We start from the raw sequence: 16,438 nt of genomic DNA, 5'->3' as shown, positions 1-16,438 counted from the left end.
GGAGAAATTCTCAAACACCCTCATCAATACTAAGGAGTGCATGTCTCTGTTAAGTCAATGGCTGAGACCACCAGAACCTGGAAAACTCTGACTCAGCTCCACTGACCCTTTAACCCGTAACTGGCCTCCTCCTAACAAATGGACACAGAAATATAAAATTAAGGCCTAAAACTGCAGCAGAAAAACCCCTTCCTATACCACTACCTTCATTTCCTTTTTCTTTTCCTAATCCCTAAATCTGTCTCTTTCTGATGTTTTTCAATGTACTTGTCTTTTTGTTTCAGATGGAAGTGCTGAACGGAATCACCTCATGTTGTTCCTTTCCTGTGTGGTATGGGTAGTGACCTCCATGGTGAGAAAAGATCACAATTTTCTTCCCTGCTCTTAGAATAAATTTCAAGTTCCTTAGCATGGCAAACAAGGTCCTTAATATCTGGTCCCTGCCTACCTCCAGTCTCGTCTCTTAGTGCTCCTGCCCTTATCTATGGTTTGGCCATTCTTAATTCTCTGCAAACCCACTGATGCCGACTCTCTCTTGTCTCTATTCCTCTATATGCTGCTTTGTCTGCCTAACACATTCCAAACTGTATTTCAACATCTAGCTCAAGTTTTACTTCCCCTGGAACGGTGAAATTTTCCCTTTTTTGTCAAAAGGAATCAATCTCCTCCTCATCTAAGTTCAATGAGCACTTTGACCACGTCTCTCTTATAACAAACTGTATTACGGTTCGTTGCTTGTGTTACCCATCTGCCCCATTAGATAGTGAGTTTCTCAAGGGCAAAGACCTGTGCTTCCCTACTATGACCTTGTTAATTCCTATTTGTCCCTCATATTTCGATATACATGTCAATTATTCCAAGAAGCCTCCGTGACACCTCCCCTAATCCCCCATGACTAAGTGTGTCTCCTATGTAAGGCTCTGGTACCCTGTGTTAGTGCTATCATAGCACCTTATCTCTCCTATTATATGCTTTTTGAGAGCACAGCATAGGTACTTATTGTATGCATGGACCTGGCACAAAATAGATTTCAATAAACATTTGTTGTGGTAAACCTGCCAACCTAAAAATGAGGTGTAGCATACTTAATTAGACCTACCTATTTGATTCTTTTAAGCTGTGCATTTCACTTTGAAGCTTCAGGAAATAATTCACATAACATTTAGTGAAAATAAGCCCTTAAATACCTTAAGAGGGTCAGGCTCCCTAAAAGTGCAAAAAGCAATACTTTTGTCCCCCTAGATATACATGTTAAGGCTGTATTTGAATATATACGAACAATTTACTTAAGTATTTATTGAAGGCCTATTCTATAAATGTCTTCTCACTGTTACAGACTCTCTGGAGCCATCAGTGAATCAAACATTAAAAAAATCCCTGCCCTCGTGGAATTTATATTCTAATAAGACAGAAAATAAAATAGATATATGATCCTTTAGAAAGTGCTACAAAGGAAATAAGGCAGAGAGAGGAGATGAGAAGTGAGTGTATGTATATGTGTGAATGAGGTTTCAGTTGGATGAAAATGAAAAATATAAAATCAATAAACTTGATTATTAACTCTATTTTGTCAGATAACTTACTGTTTTATTTTTTTCTATGGACTAGAAAATCTGTTATTTTTGATAGACGGTAGATACTCTGTGCTATGTACTGTGTCAGGGATCCAGTGGTAAGTAAGACATGGCTTTTGTTCTTGGTGAATTCATGCTTGAGTCTGGGTGCTGCACACAGAATAGTAATGCTCTGAGTACCAAAATCCTGAAACAGTGCCACAGGAGTACAGGTGAGAAAATATTCCACCCAGAGATCTGAGTACAAACTCAGCGATCACGAGTGGGAAAGCATCTGGAAGACTCATCAGGAGACTGAAAAGACACAAATCTCAGAATCTAAGGATATCATAAGCACACAGATGCCCCTTTGCAAGGCATTCTAAAGACATCAGGACCATTATACTTTTCAGAGCACACTGTATTCACTATGGGATAAGGCCCGGGATATGAGGGGATGCTCCCTTTTCTGTGTGGAATGAGAGTGGTGCCAACTCTAATATGCTTCTGACAGAGGTGACTGCCACGGAGAAAATGAGTGATTACTGGAAAGCAGAGTAAAGGTCTACCAAGCAGGAGGTTAAAAGGGTTTCAGAGTGAGAGTGCCAGACTCAGATTACACGGTGAGAATCAGAACCTACCCTAGGAGTTTAATTTTCCAGTGGCCTTGTGAGAACTATGTATACATGGATAGGAGGAAGACAGTGGGAGACCTTAGGTAGAAGTGGCACAGATCTAACTGCTTTCACCTAGATCTCCCCAATGGATTCCTAAGGTCAGCACCAGATAAATAAAAAATAAAAAAATTAATGATATGCTATTGCCTTATAAGATGCTAAATATGAAAAACTGAAAAGAATGAGGTTTGCTTCTTGATGACATCCATCCATCCATCCATCCATCCATCCAATAGTTACTTACTATGGGCTGGACCCCAAGAAAGCATAAATGAGTAAAAAAGTAATTCTTTTCCTCTGAGATTTCACAGTAGAGAAAGCATTCTAATACACTAGAAGGCAACAAAAGAGGTTTTTGTTAAAAATTTTAGGAGGTAAGAGTGTGAGCATGTGGTTCCAGAACAGAAATAGCCTGCTAGTTCAGAGCTTAACTGAAAGGTATTCCTTGAACGTGAAACATCTATACCTTTGTTCATGGAGGCAAACGCTGCTGGGAAGCCGTCTCTCTTTCGGTCTGGCAAATGCCTATCCATCTTTCAACATCTAGCTCAACTTTTACTTCCCTGGGAAGCCTACTTTTTGCCCCAAATACCAATCTCTTCCTCTTAAATGTTCATATGGTCTTTTGCATGCATCTTTGTTACAATACATTGATGGTTTATTAGTTATTTGTTATGGCCACTAGATTATGAGCTTCTAAGGAACGATCCATTTTATTCATTCTTATAAAAAGCAATCATTTTATTCATTTCTCATGCCTGGCACAATGCACTCAACATATGCTTGTTGAACAGCAATTTTTCAGGTTTACTTTCTTCCCTATTTCAGTTTGTCTAACATACTGCTGACTATTCTCTTCTTGAAATACAATTCTCGTTCTGTTAGTCAGTCAAAATCATCAATTGCTTTATACCAGCTATGGAATAAGGGTCTCAGTTCCTTAGCCTGATATTCAAGGGTCCCAGACAACCTGCGTGTCCAACCATAAAATAAGTGTATCTTTAACAAAATATCTTCTCTACTACTCTCCTTCCTAAACCTGTGCTTAGACCAACTGAAAACCTCTTACTTCACAGTTCCAATAGTCCAATCCTACTTATGTGATATGACCCAAAGAAATACCTTCACCTTTACAGAGCCTTTCCTGATGCGCCAGCTAAATGCAATCACTTTATTTCTATCTTTGTTATGGCACTTATCACCTTCTGTATTTTATTACAGTTGTTTAGGTAGATACCTAACTGACTCTATTAAACTGTAACATCATTTTGGGGTGGGATTTGAGGGTAAGAAATCTACATCCCTCATGAATCCTCGGACAGTCCTTAGCCAAATCTGCTGAATAAGTGAGCAAATCGGATTCCTTTGTCTCATTCCATATTAGGGAAAGGAACTAACAACAGTGGAGGGGTATATTTACTTTGTGCCAGACACTGTACTAGGCCCTTTATATATGTCAGTTCACTCACTTCTTACAACATACCTGTGATACAAGTATTATTAGCCCTGTTTCATGGAGGAGAAAACTGTGATTCTGAGACATTAAGTAATTTACCCAAAACCCCACAGGTTGTTAAGTGGTGAACCCAGGACTGGAACCTGAGACTGTCCTATTCCAAAGTTCTTTTTTTCTCCCTACAAATCTCATTGTCTTGCCTTGTCTTTGTAAAATGTGTTTATTCATATTAAACAACAGCACTGACTGCGTGACTGAAAAACAGTGTACTCAAAGATCAGGATTATGACAATTAAAAGAATGAGTGTGAGGAAATAGCATCCTACACATTCTTTTATTTTTTTCAATTTCCCGCTGGGTTTTTGATACTTAAGTTTAAGTATGATCTGGAAAAAGTTTAAACAAGGGGACTAAATACAGTGCAAGGTAAGGTGCTTTTATATTGTTGCATTCTCACTACAGGGGCAAAGAAATAGCAGTGATTCTTCTTCTGTTCTCCAGTAGTGGGACAATTTATCAACATGGTTGCTGTGTAGTTTCAGGCAATTTAGGTTTGGAAGGACAGAGTGATAAGTAATGTAGTCCGTGTACCAGTTAATGCAGTCAGTGTTTATAGAAATGTTTTTAAATTAAATAGCTAACCACTAAAATAGCATTTTATCAAATAATCACGATAAATAAAATGCATTTTGACTTTAAGATGACATGTGCTCTTATAGGATGTTTCTTCCGTATGCCAAGGACTATACAGCAAATTAAAGCACACACCTTTATGTGGATAAAAGGCAAATAAACTTTCTCCAGCAGTAATATTAGAATCATCACTGACGGTTTGACATATCAATATTTTAGGAAGAATAAATGACTTTCATATCCATGTTCTTTTTTTAATCATACACTTGCTCATTTTTACATTACTAGAATACTTTGGAAAGAATCTGTACTCTATCACCTGAAACTGCTTAAAGTATTTTGAAATATTTTAATAAAGCTCTTTGAATTATCAAATAATATAACTTTTAAACAAATTTTACTATTATTATAAATATTTGCTCTTTTATCCCTTGCTCAAAGGAAAACTATAAATCTTGCCTCAACTGAATGAACACCATTTATCATATTCATTTTGTTGTCAATACAATTATGAAAAGCCTTTGGCCTTTTCCCAAGGAAGCTGATTTGCTACTGAAACTCAATTATTATAAGCAAGGCCGGTACCAAGCCATCCCGTTTGGCAATCTAACATAACTTCCTGCATAACTGACACTTGGCCCTCTGTCCCTGACCCTAATAACATCAACGTCTACAGTCAGATGGAGGAGACAGTGGTTTCTAGTCCAAAACAAAAGTTAAGTCCCAAGGTTTTCCGTTTGCTATTTTCTGCCATCTGCTGGACAAAAGTTTCATTTCAGATAGGTGCCCAAAAGAAGGAGCAAACTGAGGAAATGGAAAACAGACTTAATTAAAAACTTAAATTACAATATGTTCTATAAATTTTAGGCAGTATCAATTACGACAGATATTTCTATTCTTTGATGCTAAGGGGAAAGTTCTTATCTGAACTCTTAGTTAAGACTGTTGCTGAGGAAAACGTGAAGCATTAATTGCTGGACCTCCTAGAGTTGTAGGTTGGCTTCAAGATCACCGTCAATTTTAAAGCGCTAAAATTAGGTTTTTACAATATTTCAAATAAATGAAAGTTTTTGCTTTGTGAGCTTGTATTTACGTTTAGAGAAATGAAAGGGTCATATGTAATTCCAGTTTGTTCTGCACAGTTAAAAGAGTTGTATGACTTTGCAGGTTAAAATCTACAATCTCTGTACATGTACTTTGTATGCTGATATAAAGACATACATGATTTCTAAACGGCATGGAAAATTCTTATCTCTAACCCTTCTATGGGCACATAAATCTGATGAGGTAGGTTTTAATAGTAAGTAAAAATGTAAGTAAGTATTCAAAATTAATGCTAAACGATTTCTTTAATGTGTAGCGTTCTCCCTGAAACATGCCCAGATCCTGTTCGTTATGTTTTCGGTCATAACTGTGTCATCAGTACTTGAAGACTGCCTTTAAGAAGTTTCTTTTGTAATTTAATTTATGAGGGAAGTTTCTTTTGTAATTCAATTCATGAGGGAAGTTCTTATTTATGATAAAAAGGGTCTGAAAAGAGCAACAGACAAATAATGTAACTTAAAAAATAACTTTAAGGTTACAGAATTTTCTTACGTGCTCTGATGGTTTCATGTATAAAGGCATGAAAACATATGTTACACTTACATGACTTGCATAAACTATCACTTTCTGTTAGGATCAAAGAGGATTCGTACAATATTGCTAAAACAATATGAATAGTAACCATTTACGACTACCTATTATGTTCTAGACATTATACAAAGTGCGTTACCTATTTCAATGGTTACAATAGGCCATGACACTGGATGTCTCCTTTTATAGATGAGGAAACTCAGAGAGGTGAAAAGACTTGCCAAAGTTTACACAGCAAATGGAGAGTTAGGAATTCAAGCCAGGTCTGCCTAACACCAAATCTTTTTACTATTAATGATGAGGCATTTCTGTGGGGGGATGTTTGTTTCCTTGCTTATTTATTTTGCTGTCTGTACTAAGCCTTGGCAAAGGTAAGTTCAAATTTTATATCAAATGAAAATCCTAACGATTTATTTCCCCCTTTTCATGTCCATTAATATTTTCATGATGATGAAAAACTACAGCATGATAAACTGAGCCTCAAAGAGATAAAGTGACCTCAGCTCTGCTGTTTGAGATAGAGTGGGAATCCAAATCTCCTCGAAAATGACAAATGGTAGGATCCATTGATCTTGAGTTAGAGACGTCAGCCCAATTACCCCTGCAACCCCAACATAAACCATCATTTGGGGATGTGATTTTTTAAGGTGTCGATATTTAATGGCACCAAAGAAGTGACCTCTCTGAGCTGGGTCTCCAAATGCTGTGCTCAGTTATCTGTACTGCTGCCACTGTGCTGTAATTTTTAGCTGATTACACATTAGTTCATTTAGCTTTGTTTCCTCTTCCCTACTGTGCCATACTATTAAACGAAAGCCAGGGGCCTGGCATCCCTCTGTGCACAGAGCTGGTATTGTCACAGTGTAATAAGGATACATCCAGTCAAACAGCATGGTGTAGCTGGTCTTTGTGTTCAGTGCAAAGGCAATCCCTCGAAGATCTCTTGCCAGCCCGATCAACAGACGCTGTCAGTGGGAAAGAGACACAGTAATTGATTTTCACGTTAGCACAGAGCAGATGGAGTAATAATCAGGCAATAATGACCACATATCTGATTTTGATTCATTAGCTAAAATGTCTCGCTCAGATCTCTTTCTATAGAAAGTCATAGACTTTTTAAGCAAACAGACCATCAAATCTGCTGACCAACTCTGCTTCTTATAAATTGAGCTGAGTCATAATTCCAATAGCTTAGAAACATTTAGATTCCTAACATACTTTGTTTCTGAATAACGCCAAATTAGAAAAAAAAAAAGAGTATTGATAATTCCACGAAACAGAAATGTACAGGGTATAGACATTATTTAATAACAACAAATCTTAACCACACTGGCTTGCAAGAAATCAGTCCTACTATGCAATTTGGAGTCTAACCTGAAAGCACACTGGCATTTAAAGATCCCTAAGGAATATCTTTAGTAACTTAGGACAAAATGAAACTGGCCAGATGACCTATTGGTACTGTGGCATACCCAGAATGGCATTCACATTCCCCAAGCAAGGAAAAGATATAAGGAAAAGAGTTCTTCTACACTCAATATCAGAAGACTTGAATTTAAACCCAGCTTTACTTCTTAACTGTAAGACTTAAGGCAAGGCAAATTATCAGTCTCAGTTTTCTCATCTCTGAAAGGGGCTAATAATGCCTCTCTCACAGAGGCACTGTCAGGAATAAATTTAATAAATTTATATAAAAATGCCTAACAAGAGCCTGATACATACATAAGTGTTCCATAAATACTTAGTTTTAGAGAAAACAAAACAAAACAAAATGAAAACTTGACTCTTAAATAGAAGAGATCTGACTCGTACTCTGGACCCTTAATTAAGCTGTCCTTAGGAAGATGCTTGGGAAGTGAAAAAGAAAACCCATGAACAGATGCTAGAATGTCAGAACAAAGACTACAAATAAACATAATTGCAGAACAAGGGGGTGGGATAATTGAGATATGCAACTGTGATTTCTGAAGATACTGTTTTCAGTGGAAATATTCTGCCAGAAAATGGTCTCTGAACTATTTCATCAGATTTTCTTTTCCGCACACTTTGGTAATAAATGAAAGTCTCTTTAGCAAGGCGTTTAAATTATCATTAAGGACTTGGAAGTGAATGCTGACCCTCATCTTAATGACTACAAAAATTTCAAAGTAGGAAACAGTTTATGTCACAAGTATCTGTAATTTTTGATCCCCCTTCCCCAATGCCCCATACCTAAAAGGTGACTCAATATAACTGGAAGCTGTTTATAAGAATATTCAGTTTCTATACTGTGTAACAGCTTATAGAATGATGGTAATCTGAATTTCTGAATCTGTGAACCCTGAACTTTTGTTTCTGCTTCTTTAAATAACTTATTCTTTTTCCTTTCATAATCTCACCGGTCCTTGTTTTTCTATAATCGGCCAGTCTCTCTGTGTAGTTCTCTTCTGTGACTGCTATTTTTCTTTAAACCATTTTGCCTTTTATGTAACCTGTTTTCATCACCTGGAACCTATTCTCCTCTTTCTCAGCTTTCCACGTTTCTTGCAGTTTCCAGAACAGAATATGTCTTCTAAGAAGTCTTTGAACAATTCTATTCTGACTAATTCTCTTTGTAGTCTTTCTATTAAAGTGGCCTTTTTTGATGCTATTTTTGTTATGTACACTTACAAATTACAGGCTACTCTTCAAATAATCTTCAGTTTTCACATATACATAAGGTACTCATCACCATTCAACTCTAAATCGGTCAACAGGAGCAATAAGTTTTACTTTGTGTCTAGTGCAAAAGGCTCTTAAAATATTTTAGACTATCCTTATTACGCAAAAAGGTTAATATTTATTTCATCACAAATTTTTTTCTTAAGAGACACCAAGTTAACAGAAGGGCTCTAACTGACTCAAATCTATGAAATTATATCCATTTTAGAAAATGTTACTCCAAAGCAGAGGAAGCATATGACAATATAATAACTAAATATGTTTTCAAAAGATTCGACTGAGCAGGAAAATGCAGTGTTAATGTGAGAAACAGATCTCTCATGCTCAAACAATCTTTTATCTCAAAGCAGCAAGAGTACTGTCATAATCTATACAGACACTCAAACAACACTAAGTAAGCACTTTCTTGACAGTCAAAAGATACCCAGTTCTGGTACGAGACCAGGAAAACTGTTAACAAGGAGCTCAACCAGGCTATCAAACAATCTCAGAGATCAAGGGATGATCTGAAATTTAGGGGAGGAAGAGCCACAATTTACCATCTCACTTAAAACAGTACAAAGAGGTTTATTTAAAAAGTTGCCTTTCTCCTACAGTTAGTCAACACTTGACTGACCTGACAAATGAGAGGTCCTTATAAAGTGAGGCTGTCTGGGGGAGTGGGCAGGTCTGGCGTATCTAATCCTAAGGATTCCTTTTTTGGATAGTTCAAGGAGAAACTGCTCGGTGCTGCAGTCTCCTGCATGGTGAACGGCCGTCTGTGTGCCAAGTGTGAGACGGATGGGCTGGGAAACAGTTGAAATGCGGCTCCTTCCACCCTGACCTCCAAAACAGGGTTTCTAATGGAAAGTCTGACAGACCCTTTACTGTAGTGGCACTACTGGGGGCAGCTATAATATTATCCTCATAATTCTACTATATAATAACAACAAAGAAAAAGAAGGTGAAGGGTCATTGTGCTTTGTCTTTAGAATTAAGATGGCTGTCTTCATCCTTACAGCATACTCTTAATTCTGAAGACACATCTTAATAACCTCTAAATAGTTCCAACAAAAGAGCCGTGTCAGAGGAATGAGCAGGCCCCAAGGTGTTTCAACTGGAGTGTTTTCATCTGCCTTTATTGCTCTATCCCTCTCCAGAATTAAGGCAATAACCTGTGATAAATTATTCAGGAACTGCTACAGGGATCAAAGCAAAATCATTCTGTTAAAGTGCTGTTTGCAACATTTGGCACTTAGTGCGAAAACTTTTAATGTGCGCATGCTGAAAATCTAGGATTTTAAATAATTTAACATTGTGGAGTTTTTACGAAGGGACTAAAGATAGCAGGTTCCTATTTAACTGCTCCTCTTCCTCCTAGAAGTTTTCATTCATTTCCCTTAAAACTGATGACGTCATGGCCAAAACAAAAATGATGCATGGGGAGTCAGAGTACTGGACTATATTTTACTGTGGGTACAATCACAGGGGGGAAACACGTACTGTGAACTAACGTTTTAGAGCCAGGGTTTGTCAGAGCAATTTCTTTCCTTTTCCCTTTCCTTTGAAAAGAGAAACCCAAGACAAAAATTCAATGTTCTCTTCAATTTTATTAGGACTAAGTAAGAAAACAAAGCTATAAATTTAAGAGTTTTACAGCATTTCCTTCTCTCACAACCATATTTCAGTTTGGCAGTGTAGGTCCTTAATGCTTATGTTTATCCTGAAATCCGCATTTGAAAAATATCTATCAATAAATAGGCAGTTAGAAAATCCTGGTAAGGGTTGCAAATTAAATGAATTTGGCAGTCCTGCAGCATTTTCATAGAGATCTTTTAACGGCATCACCTCCTGTGGATTGGAATACTGAATACTTTATTGAAGAACAAAACAGAACTGTTTTTATCTCTAGTATTTGCAAAATGAAGTACCTGAAAGCACTTCTGCATGTATTATTTATTCATCATGATAGAAAAATAGGCTTAACCTAATAAATTACATTTAAAAGCATTTACTGCAAAAGTTTTGTTTATGATAAAGCAACAGATTTAGTTCTTTATCGGTAGCTTAAAGCACCAAGTTTTCTTTATACAAATTAGACAGATGGTGCTTACAGTAGAATTTACTAAAGGTCTGTCACAACAAATGCAGCCAAGCTGCATATTTAATCACTGCAGAATCTTGTCTACCTGCAGCTGCCAACTGCTAATCCAATTTCCCTGATAAATGTGGCAAGAGACACGATCAGCAATAAAGAGCATCTAACTCCATTTTCCTGCAGGGCGTCTTTTGATGAACATTTAGGACGGAAGCACGGAGTGCACTGTGTGGCCTTGGTTCGTGGCAGCTGCATGCATTCTGAGGCACAGTTCTCAGGTTACTCACTTAATTCTGCCACTATCATTACGTTGCTATTGATCTCAGTAGCTGTTGCCTACACAGCATTACTCTAGATGAAGCTGAATCAGGCAGTTATCATGCATCAAACTTGCTCAAAAGCCTGGAGATTTCCCCTTAATTACTTGTGATTTTATTTGCAAATACCGTTAAAGTGTAATCAAGCAGTCACTTTCCAGGGTCGTTAAGAACTTGCTGGTTTAGGGATATATCACAGGAACTCCATTAAAAATGACTCTAGGAAGATGGTTTCTATCAAACTAGACGGGATTACATCAAAACGGGTTTGGAGTATAATGAAATCTTCAAATGAGACAAATGTAATTTTTATAAAGATAGTGTTTTTCAACCTCATGGCTTCTTTCTGATATAAAGGGCAGCAATAACCACCTTAAAGTTGCAAAGATTTTTCTGGTCATTAAAAATATTTGGGAGACATCTAAAAAATATAGCTAACCTGAGTAGAAACTCTGGTGAAGAATTTCAGCAACACTATAAACACAAAGACAATCTCTAAGATCCTTTTTTGGTTTTAAAAATTCTATGACTATTGCATGTTGATAAACATGCATTTCAAAAACTCTATGTCAAAATAGAAGGTACAGTATTTGGTTAATTATTTTTTAGTACAAGAATTACACTGAATAATCACCAAAGGCCATCATTCTTCTATTTGGCTTCTTACTGCTAATTTTTTTTTTTTTTTTTTTTGGTAGAGAGAAGAGGAGCCATGCAAAATGACTGTCAATATTTTCAACACATTTCAAATAACAATAAAACATGACTCAAGTATCACCAACAAAGGTGCCTACATTTTCGGTATATATTTATTAGTCTTTTAAGAATAATAACCAGTGTCAATCAATTTAACACAGCCCTGATACATCAGAATTTCAGAAGATGTTATTCCTATTTAGCAGATCTTGTGCTCCCCATCCCCCGTATTAAAATACGGGGCTGTTTTGTCACAAACAGCTTGCTACACTTAAGGATTTTACTAATAAAACATAATGTTGTCTTAGATATTATGACTGTTGCCACAGCTGAACTGACTTGTCAAATCAATCCTAATATGGCTCCCACAGGCACATAAAAACCTTATTTAGCTATCAGTTACCCTAATCACTTTGTTCAGTTTAAGAATGCAATACTTCAAGACCAGCTCCTATTTATACATATATGCCTAGCCATTTAATAAAGTCTTGATTTATACAAATTCTTGTTTAAAAATATTTAGAGATGTAGTATTTTAGCATGTGTACATTTGTGCATTCCTCCATATAAATATGTTGAAACATAGAGTGTGGGGTAGATGAGGGAATAGGGACGTTTAAAGTGGTGTACCCACGAGAAATGTTCTTTTAAAAGATATTGCCACGAGAGACAAATGCATCATCTAATCATAAGCTCTCTGAAATCATTCGATAACCTCAAAGTCCATTTGTATAAGAAACTAGAAAAGTACTTGTATGAAAAGTACAACTCAAAGACACATGCAATTGGGAAATTAAGATTGATGAAGCACAAAGCACACACAAATATGCAGACCTTTTTCTGAATCTATACATCCTAGAATGAACAAAATCATCTTTCCTCATGTTCGGAAACAAACCCACCTTTACATCTTCTTGTTTAAAGTTGTTATTGAATATCTGTAACACTGTTTCAAAAGAGACTGTAAGAGGCAGCATGAAATTCTCAAATTCGTCCTCATCTTCGCCTATCAGAAAAACAAAAGGGTCATTGCGCTTTAAGATGCATGCTATTGTCCATTAGCCTCCACAGTGAGTGCTTCATTCAGGCTTAGAAATGTTCTTGAGAAGGGGTCAGCCTGCATTCACCTCCGTACCACATTTTGTGCTTTGGCTCATTGAATATTCTGGTGTTTTGCCTTCTCTTTTGCACCAAATGAAATAGCAAAATTACTTACCAGCCATTTTTTTTCCTGGCTCTTTATTGGATCAAATAGACTCATGCCCCAGGCTTCTCAGCCCTTCAGCTCTTAGGGCCCCCAGAGCTTCCCTAATGCCTCAAGGAAAGGCACTTTCAAAGCCTCAGAGAACTGGATCTTTTTTCCCTTTCTCTTTAGGTGCCAAGGCCCTAAAGGGCTCACAGACTCAGGTGCCCAGATAGCCCTAAGTTATTATTCTCTTTTATTTATGTTCTTTTTTATTAATTTGTTAAATGGATGTCAGGGAAACTTTTATCTCCAAACGGGATGGGGTCCCTCATGGGTCATTTGGATTTTAAGTACATTCTCCATTGAGTATACTTCCTTTTGCAATAAGCTTCTTTTTCTTTATATAAAAAAGGGAAAAGAGACATTTTCTATTGTTTTTTCACTTTGAAGGTAGAATCTTCATTTAACAAATGGATATGTTACACAATTGGTAATTTATCCTTTTCAAAAGGGGTTTCCTTCAAATGAGAAAGTTTTCTCATTCATCCTATGCCACAGGGAATTGTGAGTCCCACTTTACTGATGAAGAAACAGGCAGAGAAACGTTAAGCGACTGCTCAAGGTAGCATACTTAGTTGGAGGTGTAACTATACTGTCCAGACCTCCTGATTTCTATGCTAGCAGTTTTTAAGTAGAGAATTAGAGAGGAAATAAGATCTCAGAGCAGAGATCAGTGGTTCTCAAAGTTTGGTCCTTGACCTAGCGGCATCAGCATTACCTGGGAACATGTTAGATATAAAAACCCAGGTTTCATCCCAGATCCAGCAATTTTTGTTTTAAGAAGTCTTCCAGGTAACTCAGATGCATGCAAATGTTTGAGAAACACTGGCCTATATATTATTCTACAGATAAGGAGAGCGAGGTCCAAGGCCACATACACAGAAAATCAATGGCAGATTCAGGATCTTTTGACTCTTAAGGAGTGGCTGACCTGGCTGACCCTGATCTTTTGTGACTTCTCTTTTCCCTTTAACCTTACATACTTTGTTTCTGGAGTCCAACAGATTCAGGGACTCAGCTTTCTTCAGAAAGAGATGTCAAAAGGCCAATGAGTCTTTCCTAGTATGCTGTTCGACACAAGGATCAGGGTGCTAGGTGAAGGGGAAGGTAAACCAAATTATAGTGACCTCGTGGTGCAATGGTAGTACGTCTGACTCCAAGTTATAAGCCCTGCCCTGTCAACTAGCTATGCGACCAAGTTACTCCTCTTAGATACACCCTCTGTCAACTGGGGATAACATGAGACCTTTATAGGAGCCAGTTTTATTTTTCAAAGCCCAGGTCAAATGATAGCTTTCTTAATGTCTGAGCTAAGCTCCCCTTCAAGTACTAAGATCCTACTGCAAGTATTCCCCTTCCCCCTTTGGGTTCTCACAGCATTCTGTCTGATTCTTCCCCTTTGTCTGATCCTTTAGACAGCATGTATCAGTCTGCTGTGAATGGCAGATATTTTAGCAGATAGCTAATACTAACACTTAATAATACCACCTATATCATTCTACTACTACCACCATTTGATGAAGGTTACTGTGGAGATTAAATGAGATAAAATTTGTAACATGTATATGTAAATTATTAGATTTATCAGCCTACACTGATAGTATCTTTGGCTTTGCTTCTGGGGAACCAAGACTGCATCTTTTCATTTCTCTGTGAAGGAGAATGATGTAGGTTAAGCCCCTGCAATAAACAGACCCAGTGTCTGGCTCCATCATGTACTGTTTAACTTTGGATACTCAGCTGATCACTTTGTGTCTCAGTTTTCTCATCTATAAAATAAGGATAAATACTTATCTTTTGAGGATTATTGTGTATATTAAATGTATATACAGGAAAAATAGATGATGCACCTAGAACAGTGCCTGGTACATATTAGGGAAATACTGTATTTGAATGAAAAGTAGGTGTTCAATTAAAGGTAAATTTTAAAATTACCTTATTTTCTTAATACCTAATATAGAAAAATTACTAACTGAAGCAAACATCAAATCCTCAAATATATAATACATTATATTTTAAACCATGTAATCTTACTCTTCTAGTATGGAATTAATGAGAACAGTGATAATGATCACTGCAGGCAGGTAAGGGTGCTAGAGAGAGTGGATGCTTTGAAAGTTCTATGCTTGAATCCTGGTTCTGCTACTATTAGCTGTCTGCTTTTGGATAAAGTCTCTTCACTCATCTGTAATTAAGAGACATAATATTTACTTCATAAAGTCAGCTGTGAGGATTAAATGACAAAACACTTGTAAGCCCCCTTGCTCAGTGTCTGGCACTTAATAAATGATAGCCAGGAGCATTTTTGTTGTTTTGAGTTTAACATGAACTTAACAGAGGTGATTATGGTGGTCAAATAAAATGTGACCACGAGGTTGCCAGCCCAATACCCTTCCTCTGGGAGCAAGGTAAGGATATTTACTCAGAACAAAGACAAACTCAGAACCTGAACATTTAAACCCTTCCTTAGTATACTGAGCTACAGATCAAAAAAACTTCCTGATTCCATCTCTTTCCTCAATCAAATTTTGAGGCAAATAGGGACATCAGGAGCACAAGAGAAAGCCACCAAAATGTGAAATGTGAAGGGAGAAGTCAAGGAGCAAATACTAAAGAAAGCAAGGTGAGCGGCAATGCTACTTAAATGTCACTTCCTCAGAAAGGACTTCACTGACCACTCTAAAACAGTACCACAGTGTGTGCCCTCCCCCCTCACCTAATTTCCCACCCCATAAACACTTCACTGTTCTTATGGGACTTACTATGACTGGCTATTAATTTACATATTTATGCATTGTCTTTCCTACTAGAATGTAAGCTCCTTGGAGAAGGAACTTCGTCTGTCTTGATCATGACTGTATCCCCAGTGCCTAGAGGAGGGTCTGGTGGTCAAGTAATATTTGTGTAGTGACTGAATAACAGTAGTCATTTCTTGAGTACTTGCTATGTGCGGTCAATGAATGTGGTACTTAGTTTACTTAACAAACACCTATGTAGCTCTTACTACCTTCAAAGCACTGTTGTAAGTCATTACCAGTCACAACAATCCTGTAAACTAGTATGATGATTTCCTTCATTTTACATGTGAACTGAGAGGTTGAAGGAGTTAAGCAGTTTGTCCAACATCCTCTGCCTGGTAAATGTCAGTGAACCAGGGTCTCCAATTAGTTCTGCTTTACCCCCCAACTTCATGTTCCTCCCCCCATGTCTCTGATGAGGTGGAAGGTGTCAGAGGTAGGGACGGAAGTCAGGGTCACAAAATCTCGACTTTGCAGTTGCATGAAGTCAGAAGAGGGTGAAGAACAATTAGCTTGGTTCTGGTGAGGAGAAAGGAATTCCTCAGCAATCACTTGAGTTTAAGGTAGGCAAACGAAGAGACACTGGTGCATTATTCCTATAGAAACGTTTATGTTTCAGTTAGCACTGTTCCTATTATTGCAATGTGATA

At 37.3% G+C, this 16,438-nt stretch overlaps 1 protein-coding gene across 9 annotated transcripts in view; it reads right to left on the bottom strand.

Annotated features, from left to right (window-relative positions):
* The window catches only part of RANBP17 (RAN binding protein 17), a 316,523-nt gene that overhangs the window by 60,603 nt on the left and 239,482 nt on the right, over positions 1-16,438 (bottom strand). For all 9 annotated transcript variants that reach the window (XR_013827675.1, XM_079917450.1, XM_079917451.1 and 6 more), the window contains 2 exons: positions 12,647-12,750; positions 6,831-6,919 (listed from right to left, as the gene is read on the bottom strand). Coding sequence is in view for 8 of the 9 variants with exons in the window: in XM_079917450.1 (XP_079773576.1) it covers positions 6,831-6,919; positions 12,647-12,750 (193 nt within the window). In the remaining variant the exon portion in view is untranslated. The remainder of the gene's footprint in view (positions 1-6,830; positions 6,920-12,646; positions 12,751-16,438) is intronic.

This window comes from Stenella coeruleoalba, assembly GCF_951394435.1.
Source record: "Stenella coeruleoalba genome assembly, chromosome: 3".
NCBI lineage: Eukaryota > Metazoa > Chordata > Mammalia > Artiodactyla > Delphinidae > Stenella > Stenella coeruleoalba.
Note: the sequence above shows the minus strand (reverse complement) of the source record. Positions and strands in the feature narration are given on the sequence as shown.